This window comes from Cervus canadensis, chromosome 8 (assembly GCF_019320065.1).
Source record: "Cervus canadensis isolate Bull #8, Minnesota chromosome 8, ASM1932006v1, whole genome shotgun sequence".
Classification (NCBI taxonomy): Eukaryota; Metazoa; Chordata; class Mammalia; order Artiodactyla; family Cervidae; genus Cervus; species Cervus canadensis.
This window is the reverse complement of record NC_057393.1, coordinates 75,827,319-75,845,758: the sequence shown is the minus strand read 5'-3', so window position 1 is coordinate 75,845,758 and position 18,440 is coordinate 75,827,319. Positions and strand designations below refer to the sequence as shown.

At 41.0% G+C, this 18,440-nt stretch overlaps 1 protein-coding gene across 1 annotated transcript in view; it reads right to left on the bottom strand.

Annotated features, from left to right (window-relative positions):
* The window catches only part of TMEM26 (transmembrane protein 26), a 66,777-nt gene extending 50,117 nt beyond the window's left edge, over positions 1 to 16,660 (bottom strand). Inside the window, exon 1 of the mRNA XM_043476879.1 lies at positions 16,267 to 16,660. Within this exon, the coding sequence (XP_043332814.1) occupies positions 16,267 to 16,457 (191 nt within the window). The 5' untranslated portion in view covers positions 16,458 to 16,660. The remainder of the gene's footprint in view (positions 1 to 16,266) is intronic.
* Between the last annotated feature and the right edge of the window lie 1,780 nt (positions 16,661 to 18,440).

Below are 18,440 nucleotides of genomic sequence, written 5' to 3'. Positions count from 1 at the left end.
GATATTTTTATAAAATTGATATTACCCTATTATTAATGAGCTATCTACCCTTGGAAACTCAGATTTATTACAATTCTAATTACCATTACCCTATCACAATACAGAATATGCCCAACATTAATACTTTCATGCCAAATTGCTTTCCTTTTGGTCAGCTATTTTTTCTAAATTTACCTTCCTAAAGATAATTTTTCTCCACAGAAATGTTTGTTGTTTGTTTGTTTCACAGCCCTCAGCCAGTATGCCAGTTCTCCCTAAATATATGGCAAGAGCACCACCCTTATTTTCCGTTATTTGTTATGTACTTACTTGTTGACTAATAGGTTTGTAGGTCTTGTTACATGCTAGACACTACTCTGAGCTCTTACAGAACTATACTCATTGCTTTATTTTCAGTTCATGTCTTCCAAAAATAAAATATTACTTACCATACAAAGTTGTCATTGCAACATGACATAATGTTTTTCACAAAATGATTGTGTCATGACACTTAGCAATTTAGCTCTGCAGTGGATTATATTTACTTCAACTCACCATTAGTCTAGAAGTAAGATTCCATTTTCCTCTTCCCCAAAATGATACTTATTATTGTTTTCTTATGGAAAAAGTAACATTTGTTCATTTTAGAAATGTATAACAACAGAAATAAGCAAATAGAAGAAAATTAACCATAATATCACCCACTACCTTGCATAGCTTTTCTCTCTGCATACAATGAGGATTCTAATCTTGTAATTATATGCATAAATCTGAAGATAGATACTATTTAAATGAAGCAAAAACAATGTTCCAAAATCACTCTGAGGTGAACTGCGATTTATTTTGTATTTCACTTTTCAGTATTTCCTACTCTACAAAGGCAGAGTGGAATTGTAAGGATACACTAGACCCAAGTTTCAAAATCTCATGTTAAACCACCTCGAGGGTCCTCAAAATTTCTGGAGCACTTTATAATAATAGGTTTATTTTCATGGAAATTAAGAAACTAGGTCAAGATATCCTTTCATGCACCCCTAAATCCTATCTAACAACTTAAGGACTGTCCTCCTTACATGTAGACTTGTTTCTTGAAGTGGGCTTTAACATCCAGGGTTTGCATCTGGGCTGCTCAGGAGGTGTCTCTGTTAGCACAGGGGGAGAGGGCAACTGATAGGATGGCCTCTAGCTACCATCTATCTCTCTGCCACCCCTCAGAATGCACGCAGTGCCCCTGCAGAACACACAACCCCTGAATGCCTAGGAAGCCACTTATCTGTCACCTCCCTCCTAAAGCCCTTTGCCTTTGTCTGCCCATGAGGGAGGAAGGAGTTGGGGGGGAGGAAGAAAGGCCACAACCAAATGGCCATAAGCTGGTGAGAATGCCCCACAAATGAAGAAGTGAATATGGAATGTGCATGTTTCATCAGGTACCAAGATCACATGATGGGTTTGTTTTGTCCATGATCTTTAGTGGGGAGGTGGCTCAAATGGCCAAGAATCTGCTTGGAATGCAGGAGATGCGGGTTCAATCCCCAGGTCGGGAAGATCCCCTTGGAGAAGGGAATGACCACCCCCCGCTCCAATTTTCTTGCCTGGAGAATCCCATGGACAGAGGAGACTGGTGGACTACAGTCCATAGGGTTGCAAAGAGTCAGACCCAACTGAGCAACAGAACAACAGACTAATAATGAGAACAAGAAAGACAGGGAGGATTTCAAATCGGTCAGGAATACCTCTTGTAATGGGATTTTCAAAGCCTTTGAAAAATGCCCATATTAGCTTTTATAAAAAGGAGAATACTTGTGAAGGTGAATACTAGCACTCTTAATTAGAGCTTTCATGGTTTGCTGTTGCTGACTTTTGTTTTTTAATTTTTCTTTTAAAAAAAAAGTTTGTTTGGCTGTGCTGAGTCTTTGTCGTGACACATGAGGTCTTCCATCCCTGTGTCCCGTGGCACATGGGATCTTTAGCTGTGCCAATGGGAACTCTTAGTTGAGCCATGTGGGATCTAGTTCTTCACCCAGGGATCAAACTCAGGCTCCCTGCATTGGAAGTGAGGAGGCTTAGCCACTGGACCACCAGGGAAGACCATGAATGCTTTCTTTCATAAAGCAATATTCTCAAACTATAATATCAACCACCATCAAAATTAATATTATATACTTCACTTAAAAATTTCCAAGAGGATATCTAAGGCAAGAATAAACTCTATTAAAATTGAAGTTGCTTCCAAAGCTCAGCGAAATGCCTCACAATGACTAAATGAGCTGTAGGGACAGCATATGTGTTGATTTTAGGATCTACATTACTATTTTTTCTCAAAAAAAATTCTGAGGCAGAGAACATCATGACCTCTTCCTAAATGAACTGGTTCCAGATGAAACCCTAACTATCGCCACCATGCTGTTCCCTCACCCTGAAAAGCCCTTCTCTCTTTTCTTCTCTTCACTCTTGTAAAACCACCAGCCACTTCAAAGGCTAGGACCTAAAGCACATACCTGAGAAATTTTCCTTGTCTAACAAGCTTACTGCACAGGCTGTATCTTTATCTTGCAGCCTTTCTGCTCTTTTGGACTTAATTTGTCGAAAATTATTTGGTACTCAGAGTATTGTTTTGTCTTGTCCTCATATAACTGCATATGTTTTATGTTCCTTCAAGAACACCATCATAGTGCCTAGTATAATAAATGAATGTTTAATGAACAAGTGAACTTAAGTGCTAATGACTACAGGAATTTTAATGGTCTCTCAGGGGATTCAATGGATTATAGATGTTATTTATGTAGAACTTTAATTCACTTCACTCTATAAAAGACAGTGGTATTTATTTCTGTTCTGTGGTAGAGTTTGGTTGTTTACTTTAGGACCCATGAAGACAGTCTAGAATTTTTCCCCTTTTCTATCTTCTTTTGCATCTGCTTTGACTTTAGAGGGATGTCTGCTTGTGCAAGAGTGTCTCTCAGCTAGTGTCTAGTCTAAAATCATCTTCTTTTTTAAAAAATCCTTATGCATTTATTTGGCTATATGGGTCTTACTTGCAGCATGCAGGATCTTTTTTTTTTTTTTTCCTCTCTTTTTAAGTTGCAGCATGTGGGATCTTTAGTTAGAGCATGCAAACTCTTCTTAGGAATCTAGTTCCCTGACCAGTGATTAAACATAGGCACCCTGCATTGGGAGCACAGAAGAGTGTTAGCCATTGGACCACCAGGAAAGTCCCTTAAATTTTCTACATTCTCTTCTAAGCAAAACCATTCTAGTGTTCATTTAGCAAATCACCTGGGATTTACCTACCCAATTTTGAAACAGAGAAAATACTTTGACCCTTTCTGTACCAAAGAGAATCCTTGACCCCAAAAATGTCTGTAGTTGTACTTTCCACAGCAAAACCCAGTTTGGTTGCTGAATGTAGAGTAGAGTAGAGCTGAATGTAGAGTAGATTTGGTTGCTGAATGTAGAGTAGAATGATGGAGTTCAGTCCCGCATGGGAGTACTTCTCTGAGTTTGGCTTCCTCATTTGCAAGCAGGAACTAGCACCAGGGCTTTTGTGAGGAGTGAATGAGGGAATCCATTCAATGCAAAAGTCTGGCTCAAGAAAAATGAGGGTTCACAGATGCTAGGATTGTTTTTGTGATTTATTATTGCTAGTTGTGACCTTTGATAAGTGATCCAGCCTTGCTATGCAGCAGCATCCTCATCTTAAAATTATAATAAAGATGAAAATGAATTCATCAGGTCATTGTGAGGATTACATGAGATAATGGATATAAAGCAGGCTTGGAGCATCATCAGTACTCAATATCTCAGTAACTGTTACCATCTGCATGATCACCATCACCATCACTTTTGTCATCATCCTCCTCCCCATTATTAACAGACTGTCAGAAAATGGCACAGCCAATTTATTAAGAAGCTTTTCCTAATAATAAAATAGGTATGTGGAACAGGAAACTCAATCAGGGAAATAAGAAAGCAAAGGACCCCTACCAGACCCAACTAAGTCCTCATAGAGAGGACTTCTTTTTTTCCAAAGGTTATTCATTTTTCTTCTAATAAGCATATAACATTAAGTCAGTCTTACACCAGCTACCTCTTGGACAGCCCAAAGATAAAATATAACCCCCTTCCCTGAACAACTATGGGTGGTAAGTTTATATTCAGAGAAAATAAAATCAGCTCCACCTTGGCATTTTATATTAATAGTTGTGAATTATTAATAACCATTAGTGTGACTTTGAAAGAAAGTTCATTTTTTCAAAAACTGCATGTCAAAAACCCATTTTTAAAAAAACACTGTTTTTCTTTAACAAAATGATTTATATACCCCAGGTGTGATATAATGACATCAGTATTTTAGAGGAACTTCTGAAGTAGGGAGGGACATGCACATGGGGAAAATAAACCTGGAGGTAAAGGTGAATCTTCCTTTGACGGAAAAGTGAAGCTATTCTGATGTGTCCTGATGCTGTATGGATAATAACACCACTGCTATGAGAAGCAGAAATACATGAAATTTAAAATTAGATAGATATTAGATATATACGTGTGTGTTAGTCACTCAGTCAGGTCTGACTCTTTGCAAGCCCATGGACTGTACCCTGCCAAGCTCCTCTGTTCATGAAATTTTCCCAGTAAAAATAGTGTAGTCAGTTGCCATTTCCTTCTCCAGCGATCTTCTTCATCCAGGGATTGAACAGGGGTCTCCTGCACTGCAGGCAGATTCTTTACTGTTTGAGCCACCAGGGAAGCCTTTAGATATATATTAGACATATATACTGACTCATGGGAGCTGCCCATGCTAATGTGCACTTTGTTTTTCTCCCAAACAAGTACAAGAAATTATAAACTATTATAACCTTAACTTTCAGTTCTGAATATATCATAGTGAACATAGTATGTGGAGAAAAACATGGGTATCATTCAGTGGTTCAGCTTCCTAGGAGTCCCATTCTAAATGTAGACATAATTATTGTTTTGATCCCAAGTCCCATGTCCCCAGTTTCCCCCTAAGTCAGTCTCTCCTATCGGGAAGTTTCCATAAGCCTCTTATCGTTCTCCATCAGAGGGCAGACAGACTGAAAACCACAATCACAGGAAACTAACCAATCTGATCACATGGACCACAACCTTGTCTAATTCAATGAAACTATGAGCCATGCTGTGTAGGGCCACCCAAGATGGACGGGTCATGGTGGAGAGTTCTGACAAAACGTGGTCCACTGGAGAAGGGAATGGCAAACCGCTTCAGTATTCTTGCTTGAGAACTCCATGAACAGCATGAAAAGGAAAAAAGATAGGACACTGAAAGATGAACTCCCCAGGTCGGTAGGTGCCCAGTATGCTACTGGAGGTCAGTGGAGAAATAACTCCAGAAAGACTGAAGAGATGGAGCCAAAGCAAAAACAACACCCAGTTGTGGATATGACTGGTGATGGAAGTAAAGTCTGATGCTGTAAAGAGCAATATAGCATAGGAACCTGGAATGTTAGGTCCATGAATCAAGGCAAATTGGAAGTGATCAAACAGGAGATGACAAGACTGATCGTCAACATTTTAGGAATCAGCAAACTAAAATGGACTGGAATTGGTGAATTTAACTCAGATGACCATTATATCTACTAGTGGGCAAAAATCCCTTAGAAGAAATGGAGTAGCCATCATAGAAACAACAGAGTCTGAAATGCAGTACTTGGAGGCAATCTCAAAAATGATAGAATGATCTCTGTCCATTTCCAAGGCAAACTATTCACTATCACAGTAATCCAAGTCTATGTCCCAACAAGTAATGCTGAAGAAGCTGAAGTCAAATGGTTCTATGAAAACCTATAAGACCTGGAATTAACACCCAAAAAAGATGTCCTTTTCATTATAGGGGACTGGAATGCAAAAGTAGGAAGTCAAGAAATACCTGGAGTAACAGGCAAATTTGGGCTTGGAGTGCACAATGAAACAGGGCAAAGGCTAATAAGAGTTTTGCCAAGAGAACGCAGTGGTCATAGCAAACACCATCTTCCAACAACACAAGAGAAAACCATACACATGTACATCACCAGATGGTCAATATCGAAATCAGATTGATTATATTCTTTGCAGCCAAAGATGGAGAAGCTCTATACAGTCAGCAAAAACAACATTGGGAGCTGACTGTGGCTCAGATCATGAACTCCTTATTGCAAATTCAGACTTAAATTGAAGAAAGTAAGGAAAACCATTAGACCATTTAGGTATTATGTAAAACAAAACCCTTACGATTATAAAGTGGAAGTGACAAATAGATTCAATGGAATAGACCTAATAAACAGAGTGCCTGAAGAACTATGTACGGAAGTTCGTGACATTGTACAGGAGGCAGGGATCAAGACCATCCCCAAGACACGAAATGCAAAGAGACAAAATGGTTGTGTGAGGGGGTCTTACAAATAGCTGTGAAAAGGAGAGAAGCGAAAAGCAAAGGAGAAAAGGAAAGATATACCCATTTGAATGCAGAGTTCCTAAGAATAGCAAGGAGAGATAAGAAAGCCTTCCTCAGTGATCAGTGCAAAGAAATAGAGAAAAACAATAGAATGGGAAAGACTAGAGATCTCTTCAAGAAAATTAGAGATACCAAGGGAACATTTCATGCAAAGATGGGCACAGTAAAGGACAGAAATGGTATGGACCTAACAGAAGCAGAAAATTTTAAGAAGAGGTGGCAAGAATACACAGAAGAACTATACCAAAAAGATCTTCATGACCCAGATAATCATGATGATGTGATCACTCACCTAGAGTCAGACACCCTGAAATACAAAGTCAAGTGGGCCTTAGGAAGCATCACTACGAACAAAGCTGGTGGAGGTGATGGAATTCCAGTTGAGCTATTTAAAAACTTAAAAGATGATGCTGTGAAAGTGCTGCACTCAATATGCCAACAAATTTGGAATACTCAGCAGAGGCCACAGGACTGGAAAAATTTCAGTTTTCATTCCAATCCCAAAGAAAGGCAATGCCAAAGAATGCTCAAACTACCACACAATTGCACTCATCTCACACGCTAGCAAAGTAATGCTCAAAATTCTTCAAGCCAGTCTTCAACTGTACATGAACCATGAACTTCCAGATGTTCAAGCTGAATTTAGAAAAGGTAGAAGAACCAGAGATTAAATTGCCAACTTTCATTGGATTATTGAAAAAGCAAGAGAGTTCCAGAAAAACATCTACTTCTGCTTATTGACTATGCCAAAGCCTTTGACTGTGTGGATCACTATATAAACTGTGGAAAATTCTTCAAGAGGTGGGAATACAAGATCACTTGACCTGCCTCTTAAGGAACCTGTACACTCAGGAAGCAACAGTTAGAACTGGACATGGAACAACAGACTGGTTCCAAATAGGGAAAGGAGTATGTCAAGGCTGTATATTGTCACCCTGCTTGTTTAACTTATATGCAGAATAAATCATGAGAAGTGCTGGGCTGGAGGAAGCACAGCTGGAATCAAGATTTCCGAGAGAAATATCAATAACCTCAGATATGCAGACGACACCACCCTGATGGCACAAAGTGAAGAAGAACTAAAGAGCCTCTTGATGAAAGTGAAAGAGGAGAGTGAAAAAGTTGGCTTAAAGCTCAACATTCAGAAAACTAAGATCATGGCATCACTTCATGGGAAATAGATGGGGAAACAGTGGAAACAGTGTCAGACTTTATTTTTGGGGGCTCCAAAATCACTGCAGATCATGACTGCAGCCATGAAATTAAAAGACACTTGCTCCTTGGAATAAAAGTTATGACAAACCTAGATAGCATATTAAAAAGCAGAGACATTACTTTGCCAACAAAGGTCCATCTAGTCAAAATTCTAGTTTTCCAGTAGTCATGTATGGATGTGAGAGTTGGACTATAAAGAAAGCCGGGCACTGAAGAATTGATGCTTTTAAACTGTGGTGCTGGAGAAGACTCTTGAGAATCCCTGGACAGGAAGGAGATCCAACCAGTCCATCCTAATGGAAATCAGTCCTGAATATTCATTGGAAGGACTGATGCTGAAGCTGAAACTCCAATACTTTGGCCACCTGATGGGAAGAGCTGACTCATTTGAGAAGACCCTGATGCTGGGAATGATTGAAGGTGGGAGGAGAAGGGGATGACAGAGGATGAGATGGTTGGATGACATTACCAACTCAGTGGACATGAGTTTGAGTAAACTCCAGGAGTTGGTGATGGACACAGAGGCCTGGGGTGCTGCAGTCCATGTGGTCGCAAAGAGTAGGACATGATTGAGCGACTGAACTGAACTGAACTGAACTGAACAAGTCCCTTGTGAAACAAAATAATAAAATATGACTTTTTCTTGAAAGTGAAGCATAGTGTTAACTCAAGATAGCATAAGAGTCTTCTTCCTAAACCATGACTCAGATCCTTGAAAACAAAGTCATTTGCTGGTAGCTTTCAGTACATGCCTATAAAAAGGATGCAATTTTAAGTCACTTTTGCATTGGAAAAGACCCTGATGCTGGGAAAGGTTGAGACCAGGAGGAGAAGAGGGTGACAGAGGATGAGTTGGTTGGATGGCATCACCGACTCAATGGACGTGAGTTTTAACAAACTCCGGGAGATGGTGAAGGACAGGGAAGCCTGGCATTCTGCAGTCCATGGGGTTGCAAAGATCAGGACTTTGCAACTGACAGGACTGAGCTGTTTGAGCTGATCAACAACAGCAAGGCTCAGGATAGAAAATGCCTACACACAAGCACATATAAACACAAAGATAACGAGTATTGTAAAACTCTATATACACTGCAGGCAGTGCTGATAAATCCAGTGCACAGTGGAAACTTAGTATTATTAACTAAAAAAGTTAAGGAGAGCTATCAGGCAGTCCGTATGAATTCCCTATTTGGGCAGCAAATATAAGGAAAGAAACAGTTTATCTGCTGGGAGAATTTCTAGTGCCCATGTTGGCCACATGGAAATCATAGGGTCTCTTTACACCTGCATTTCATCCTCTCTCATACCCTGTAAGATGGGGGGAAGAGTACTTGTATTCCCCAACTTTCTCTGTGGCATTTTTGTAAGCACTCTTGGTAGAGGGAGATACATACTATCAAATACTACAGAATAATATCTGACAGAGCTCTTCTCTGCTACTCAGAACTTGTTCATGATCAGACTTCATATGGTATCTGTCAAATCTAGGTTTTTCATTTCTCCCTTTGAACCCTCTAAATATTGTACAGTTGAGTAATCAAAACATTTCATTGAGGTGTTTTTTTTAACAGAATTGGATTGAATTTGCAATGAAATTAGGACAGAATCTCTTTTGATTCCTAAATTATCTTTCCTGTGTTTAGTTGGAGGCCACCCAGACATTTTCTAACATATGATGTTTCAAATGAGATACGGTAACAGTTACACACTAGTTGTATAAAATAGATAAACTATAAGGACCTATTATATAGCACAGGGAACTATATTCAATATCTTGTAATAACCTATACTGGGAAAGAATCTGTAAAGACTATATATATACATATATATGGTCTTTCTATATATATATATATAGTCTTTCTGTAGTGATTCAGTTATACATATATATATAACTGAATCATGTGTTGTACACCTAAAATATTATAAATCAACTATGCTTCAATTTTTTAAAAAATGAGATATGGTAAAATATAAAAGTTAGAAGGGATTTTTCACTTGGATGAAGGGGACATGGTGAGAAGAGACAGTGAGGAGTAGAAGAGAAAGTCAGTATTTCTCTGTCTTCTAGGAGGGTGTCAGAAGTGACCCAGGACATGCTTAGCTCTTCCTTCTCGCAGTCCTTTTTTTGCCTCCTTGGCTCTTCCCATGCCTGACTCCTCTCTCTAATAGATTCAGCTCCCAGATCGCCTCCCAGCAAGACAACTCACTTTCCACTCAGTAGAAGCTTCCCCAAGTCCTCCATCCATCTATCAGTTCAATTCAGTTCAGTTCAGTTCAGTCGCTCAGTTGTGTCCAATTCTTTGTGACCCCATGAACCACAGCACACCAGGCCTCCCTGTCCATCACCAACTCCCGGAGTTCACCCAAACCCATGTCCATTGTGTCAGTGATGCCACCCAACCATCTCATCCTCTGTCGTCCCCCTCTCCTCCTGCTCTCAATCTTTCCCAGCATCAGGGTCTTTTCAAATGAGTCAGCTCTCTGCATCAGGAACCCATCCCATTTAGCCCTTCACTGTTCTGATCCCTCACTTGTTTACTTGCTTATTGTTATTTATCAGCACATCTTTTTTTTTTTCTTCCCATTTCACTAGGTGTAATTGACACACAGCACTGTATGAGTTTAAGGTATACAGCATAGTTATTTGACTTATATACATCATGATATAATGACCACAATAAGTTTAGTGAACATCCATCATCTCATATAGATATAAAATAAAAGCAATAGGAAAAAAATATTTTTCCTTATGATGAGGACTCTTTAAGATTTACTCTCAACCACTTTCACCTGGGGCTTCCTAGGTAGTGTTAGTGGCTAAGAATCTGCTGGCCAATGCAGGAGCCGTAAGAGACACGAGTTCAAGTTCAATCCCTGAGTCAGGAAGATCCCCTGCAGGAGGGGAGGCCATGGCAACCCACTCCAGTATTCTTGCCTGGAGAAGCCCATGGACAGGGGGGCTTGACAGGCTACAATTCATAGGGGCACACAGAGTCAGACACAAGTGAAATAATTATCACACATGCACAGTAGCACGCATGCACTTTCATATGTAACATAGAGCAGTATTAATTATTTCAGTCATGTACATCACATCGCCCATACTTATTTGTCTCATAACTGAAAGTTTGTACCTTTTGACCATCTTCATCCAATTCCCCCTCAGAACACTTATTATTTACTTCTTTATTTTCTGAGTCGCCTGACTAAAATATGAGTTCTTTTAAGGCAAGATTTTACCTGTTTTATTCACCTCCACTTTTTTGGCACTAAAAAAAGTATCTATCTAACACATTTGAGATGTACCAGGTAATTTTGCTGAATGAAGAATGATAAGACTCTGTGCTTCCTCCAGAGAAAAGTGCTCTCTTTCCCCACCCTCACTTCCTTCAGGATGTTCATCACCTACCCAACCTTGCCACTTCTCTCTCTTACCCATTTTTCCTGCTCCAGCTCAAATGCTGTAAAGTCCCCACCCCCCCACACCGGAACCCCCACACCGCCTCCTTCCCCCACGCCAACCCTCACTCCTGCTGTCACTCCTCCTCATATCCTATCTCTGCTAGATTGTTAGTGTGTTAATATCCTTGCTCTTCCAATCGCCAACTCAGTGATCTCAAGTAAAATGATTTAACAGCTCTGTGTCTCAGCTTCCTCATCTCAAAATAGGAGAAAACAGAAACAGAAAATAACTATAGCCGCTGTCAAGATCAAGTGGGAAATTCTGTAAAACACTTGAAAGAGCCTGAACAGCACTAAATGCTAACTATTCATAATTATTCTTATCCCCACATATTTGAACACGTCATTGAACTGCTACCTTTTATTTTAAAACCTCAAATGTGTTTGCCTTGTTTCTTCACATAGTATCTACCGTGTCATGTCCACTTATGAAGCAGGTCAGCAAAAGTGGTTATGTGATTCAACTTAATAAAGGGAAAGAAAAATAATGAAGTAACCAAATCAGTAAGATATTTTGTTCACTTGAAGATATGTACCTTATATTCTTGAAATGTTGATGAAGAAAGCTCAGCGCTTAAAATTCTGTACTTTCAGCAATAAATTAAACTTAGATTTTTACATATTCTCAAATACTGTCTGCTTGAAAGTGAACAGGCTTCAAATTTGTCAAAGTCTTGGTCACTTTTTTTCTCTCCTGAGGAATGTCTTATCAGTATTAGCTGGAAAGGAACTGGAAATCTTGTCTTCTGTTTGACTCTACCTAAATGATAATTCATGGGGCTTCTCAGGTCGCACTCGTGGTAAAGAACCCACCTGCCAACGCAGGAGATATGAGAGATGCAGTTCAATCCCTGGGTCAGGAAGATCCCCTGGAGGAGGGCATGGCAGGTCACTCCAGTATTCTTGCCTGGAGAATCCCATGGACAGAGGAGCCTGGCAGGCTACTGTCCATAGGGTTGCAAAGAGTCAGACACCACTAAAGCTACTTAGCACACAGGCATGCAAATGGTAATTCACAGACCCTTTTGATTGTGGCCCAGACAATAGAAAATAAAATCAAGAAAAGGCAGTAATCAAACTTAGAGAATGACTTATGGTTGTGGGGAGTTGGGAGAAGAATGAGGGGAAGGAATCGTTAGGGAGTTTGGGATGAACATGCACACACTGCTCTATTTAAAATGGATAACCAACAGAGGGAACTCTGCTCATTGTCATGTGGCAGTCTGGATGAGAGGGGAGTTTGGGGGAAAATGGATGCATGCATTTGTAAGGCTGAGTCCCTTTGCTGTCCACCTCAAGCTGTCACAACACTGTTAACTGGTTATACTACAATATAAAATGAAAAGCTTTTAAAAAATAAAGCAGTGATATTAATTTTTATATTAAATGAATGTAAGTGAATAGCAGATGAAATTAATAAATACGAGGGGAAAAGAACCAAATTCCACCAGCGCACATTTCTTGGACTTCATGAGGAATGTGTCATTGGCTTCCCTTCTTTATCCTATATGATTCCAACAAATTAAGCTTTTCCAACTGGCAAGTTCTTAATGCTGATGTAATGCTGCCTGTCCCTGGACAGCTGAGCTCAGCAGCTCTAGTTCCATTTTTCCTTTCCAAAGAATAGCTAAAGAAACATTCTTTGGATAAGTGTAATATGTTTGTTACATTACAAGAAATTTTGTTCACATTTTCCTCTATAGCTCTGTTTATTGCCCCATTATTTCTATAGATTTGATTTATTTGGGGCCAGGTGCAAATTTTAATGAAAAGAAAAAAGTTCAAACCAGCCCAGAGCAGTCTAAAGGAGGCTCTAACGTTCCAGAAAAGACATTTTCATTTCATGTATGCACAGAGTTTAGTCCACCGTTCAGACCTCGATTGATGGATTGATTTTTAATATGAGAGGGTTTTCCCTCTTCCTCCTCCTCCTTTCTCTTCTTTTTTACTCCTCTCATTCTCTCCCTCCTCCTCCCTGCCAGCCTCCCTCCCCTCTACCTCCTCTCTCCCTCCCTCTTCTTGACTAAAAAATAGATAATGTATTCAATTGACACAAAGGGTAATTCTTTGACAAGTTTGTTTTCTTAAAGAAATAGGCAATAATATACACAACTCTGTAACTTTATCCTGACGATGTATCAAGGATGTTCCTCAAAGTGAATACTAAAACCTACCACATTATTTTCAATACCAGGAAAATATTCTATAGTATGGGTAGTGTACAATTTTTCAACCAATCTCTAGATGAATGGTCAGGTCGCTTTTAGCTTTATTTTCCACTATCAAGATGAAATTTAATATTTTTGAATGTATGTCTTTATATACAGGTACTTTTGGTTCTATAGGGTGGAATAAAAAATGTAAGACAAATGGATTAAACAATAACATATATTTATACATATATTTAACATATATTTATACATATGTACATATGTATAACATATATTTAACATATATTTATATAGATCTCTATAGTAACATTTTCATAGAGGTATAGATACTGCCATAACTTTATCTTTTAAAATATCATTTTAGCATTCCATTTTCTGATTTTTTTCCTCAAATTCATGAGACACATTGTGTGAGCTTTGTCCATCATGCAAATGATCATATTTATAGACTCAGTTGTAGTTGGTAGCATCAGTAGAACAAAGTTTTACTAATCACATTTCTATTTAGATCATTTTACAAAGATTCCTTTGTTTCTGAAATTTTATAATAAACCAAGTCTATCAGGTTGTGTTTTTTTTTTTTTTGCTTATTCTCAAATATGGTCTAGATATTGAGTCAGCAATTTTTTTTTTATTAGTGCTACATACAAGGTAGCTCAGATGGTAAAGAATCTTCCTGTAATGCAGGAGACCGGGGTTCAGTCCTTGAGTTGGGAAGATCCCCTGGAGAAGGAAATTACAACCCACTCCAGTATTCTTGCCTGGAGAATCCCATGGCCAGAGGAGCCTGGTGGGCTCTAGTCCATGGGGTTGCAAAGAGTCAGACACAACTGAGTGACTAACACTTTGACTTTACACACTTTTACTATATATAAAATATACATCGTGGGACTATTCTGAAATAAAGGTGAGAATTGTTTTCTACTTTTTGGCTCTGAATCAATGGTTTATTGGCTAGCCTCTCAAATAAAGTTTTTTAACTTGAAAATGTGTCCACTTGACATAGAATAATTTTTAATAAGAAAAATTCTAGGATCTCAAAAAGACCATCTCTTTTGTATTCACTGATCATCAACATGTATCATTTCATCTAATTCATAAGAACCTATAAGATACATATTTATAGATAAGGAAACAGACTGGAAAAGGTTAAGTAACTTGTTCAATGCCGCACAGCAAGTAGGAAAACCCAGATTTTACTCCATTATCTGTCTGATTTTGAGTCCATACTCTGTACGCAAACATGCCCCTAGTTTCCTGTTTAACTTGACACATTGACCATCACCTGTTTTGGTCCCAACCTTTTTTCTTTTCTTGGTTTTAAGTTACATGTCCATCTTAGCAGCCAGTGGTCAATGGTGATGAGGGTGCCATCGGCTAGAGTATTTCTACATAACTGGCATGTAATTTTGACTTAATGTGTACTGAGCCCTCTTGTCCACTCTTGGAGAAGGTGGAGGATGTTTCAGGGCCAGTTAAGCTCATCCTTCTTCTGGGGTTGACATTTTTTCCAGAGCCCTGATGATGGCTGCTGGCAGGACTACTTTCCATGGAACATATATCAGCCTCAGTCTTCATCCTCCCGTTACTGAAGATCTTTTTTACCCTAGCATGTTAAAGCTACTCAGTAAACACTAAATCAGTCTCATGTGACATGCTTGCTAGATGAACACTTTTCTCCCTTTTGTTTCTTTAACCCTAAGGCTTATCTGGGGAACTAATACCATTTATCTCTGAGACTTCCAAAAGACACGGTGGAAGGTACCTCAGATCTCTCCTATTTAATAAGCTGTCAATGAGGGGAGGGTTAGTGACCTGCTTCCAGTCCTTATTATATTAAATTAAGGTTCTACTTGAATAATTTCTTCACTAATAATTCTAGAAATTTTTCGACAGTGGAAAATTTAAGGAAGAGTCATATCATTTTAAGAGAGAACACATTCTCTCCCTTGGATTGTCGTGAAATACACAGCCTTTTGTAAAATCGTCAAAAGGGTTTTCTTTCTTTTTTTTTATACTTAATATGCCATCATGTATATAATTATTGAATTGGGTAATAGTATTTTTCTCTTTCTCATAGCAGTAGGTATTTTTTTTTTTAATATGGACATACATGAAAACACAGACTCATTGTTTTAAAAAAATTAACACAGGAAGAGGACTAACTCAGATAAGTTTGGGATGAAAATCTCCTGGGAGTGGAGCGATAGAGATAGACGGTCTTGTAAATGGCAGGAAATCTTTCTCTCAATTCTTTGATTGCCATCCAAGTCTTTGGGGAGGAAATAAAGCATCAGGCAGAATCTGTAGTTTGGCACGTTGAGGTTAAGGTTGAACCACTGCCTGCTAGTCCCTTCCCCAGCATCGCAACCCCTCTTTGACAAGATGGACTGACTATTAACCAAGGCTGTGAAGCAAGCCCGAAGGACCCCTGAAGCTGGTGCCAAGCCAGGGCGCCTTGGGCTGGTACAAGCAAAGCGGCTAAAACCACAGAGGTGCTGCGAGTGGCTTCTCGCCCCGGGACGCTGCCCGATGCGCACAGGCTCTCACACAAGTCTGCCCAGAGAAGGGCATTCCCATAACTGCACGCACCCAGGCTAAACTGTGCACACTCACACCCCAAATTCAGAACGCAGAGGGCCTGACACCCTTGATGCACTTTCCGCAGAGCAAGCAAGAGCTTCCCTTCTTTTCCCGTCTTCCAAGTTGCCAGCCCTGGGACTGGGTGGCACGTGGGTGCGACTCGAGCCTTCCCCGTGTTGCCCTGGGACCCTGGGGGCACTCCGACGTGCCCAAGAGACGCCCAAGCAACCCGCGCTGCTTCGACGCTCCCAGAGAGGACAAAGGGGGTCCGCATCCCGGTAAAGAGTCGGCAGCCTGCAAGGAGATGGGTCCCTGGGCCGGCCGAGAGTGCCCCAGGGGAGCGTCCCAGGAACTCGGAGCGCCCTCCCTCTCCCGGGGTGCGCTCACCATTTGTAGCCTCTGCCGCGCTTGAATTTGAGGGTCAGCGCCGTTTCCAGAAACAGCAAGAGATTGAGCAGCGCCAGCAGCCAGTACCACGGCTCCTTCTTCACCGCGGTCACTCGCCAGACTCCAACCAGCGAGTGCAGCACGAAGAGGAGCCGGGTGGCCAGGGCGTTGAGCAGGACCAGTCCCTCCATGCCGCCGGAGCGCGCGCGCTGCCCGCGCCCCGCAGACCCGGCCCGGAGCCGGGGGCGGAACGTGACAGCTCCGAGACCTGCGGCGGCTGCAGTCCTCTCGCCCTCCCAGAACAGGAGAGAGCCGAGCGCCCCTCCCCCAAACTTCCTGAGAACTCTCCAGAGAGGAGATGCTAGCCCCAGCTTTCCAGGCTTTCCGGGGAGTGTGAGGCTGCCCTGCTCCGGCTCCCAGGCGTTGTTCTCCTGCTTTTGTCCATCTCCCCTCCCAATCCCTGGGGGTCCTCTTTCCATCCCGGCCTTGACCCCTCACCCCTCAGGCTTCCGTGGGGTCACCGAGAACTTCCCGCATTGGAAAGAGGAGGGAGGTGCGCTGCAAGGCGTGGGGTTGCACACCAGAAAAGGGGAGGGGGCGCGCTGCGGGGTGTCCCTTACTTTTCCACGGAAGTACTTTCATTCACTCACATGTTGTATAGGAACCAACCGGGTCTCCTGATGACTCTAAGATGGGATGCAGGAGAGCCAGGGAAGCAGGCAGGTTTAGATATACGGATCCAGCCCAATTTGAAGAATTAAAACTTCCCTGGACTAGAGGAAATGAGGCGGGCTAGGTTTTTTCGCAGAGCTCTCAGTACCTCACTTAGCAAGATAGGTAGCTGGGGTTAGCTCTACTCTTAGGACAGGTATTATTAAAGCAAAGGGATACTCTTTATTATGTCTCCCCAACCCTCACCCACTACCCTGACTATTTTTTTCCCTAAAGGAAATAGAGTGGCAAAACAGGAAGGCAGGGGCACAGTGCAGAGAAGATAAAAAGATAAAGCCAGGCTTAGATTGGAAGGAGAAATTCATGGACTGGGGAACTGTACCCTTGACATCAATGACTAATGAGGTAAACTGCCTTTCCAGCACCCAAGGCAAAGAGGAAACTGAAGTCAGGGTTTTCCAAAATACCTCCATGATTTTTGTTTCCTTGTTTGGTCTCCTACCACCTGTACCACTGTTTACTTAACATTTTTCGTTAAACGAACTCAAATTTTTACTGAAATAATGTTTAAAGGAAACTTTCTATCACTTGTAAATGGAAAATCAGTGTAGTAGGCTACAGATGGTAAGTAATTGCAAAAAAAATAAATCAGATAGAATGAAGCTAACTTACTGAGATCTTGCTAGAGATTAACTATTACCTTCCAAGGCTCTGTGCCTCAGCTTTCCTCTTTCTGGGAAAATAAAGACATGCTAGTTCTGGGAAAGACTGAGGGCAGGAGGAGAAGGGGATGACAGAGGATGAGATGGCTGGATGGCATCACCAACTCCATGGACATGAGTTTGAGTAAACTCCGGGTGTTGGTGATGGACAGGGAGGTCTGGTGTGCTGCGATCCATGAGGTCGCGAAGAGTCGGACACGACTGAGCGACTGAGCGACTGAACTGAACTGAGTCTTGTTACTACCAAGCAGAAATACTCTCTTGCCAACATTAGTAAAATTAAAAAGTATAATTCAAAGAGAATACATCTTGGTTAGGTTTATTCAACTGAAAGTCACCCCATAACTTTCTTAAAATTAGGTTGAAATTTCTGAAGTATGTGATTACCGTCTTCAGTAGGTGAAAAAAAGATCCAACTGCCTAAAAGAAGTTCACTTCTTTCTGGTAATGTGGTTAGGGAGATTTCTTTTTTTCCTGTGGGTCTGCACTCTCCCAAATCTTACAGGAAACCCAGTAGTGATATCCTGGAGCTGTTTATTATGTGCCCTTCAGTGTAGGCTGATGGCACTGTGTCCAGCGACTGTAGAGGGCTGGCGCATGAGGACACATAGACCACACAGTGAGGGGTGGCACGGTATGGACACGAGCCCCAGCCCTGAGGCAGCTCGCTGTCTTGGACCTGGCTCAGCCACTTAATTGCACTGTAACATTTGTACCTCAATTTCCTCATCTGTAAATGGGGTATGAAGGCTCCTCAACTCCTCAACAATCTCTTGACTC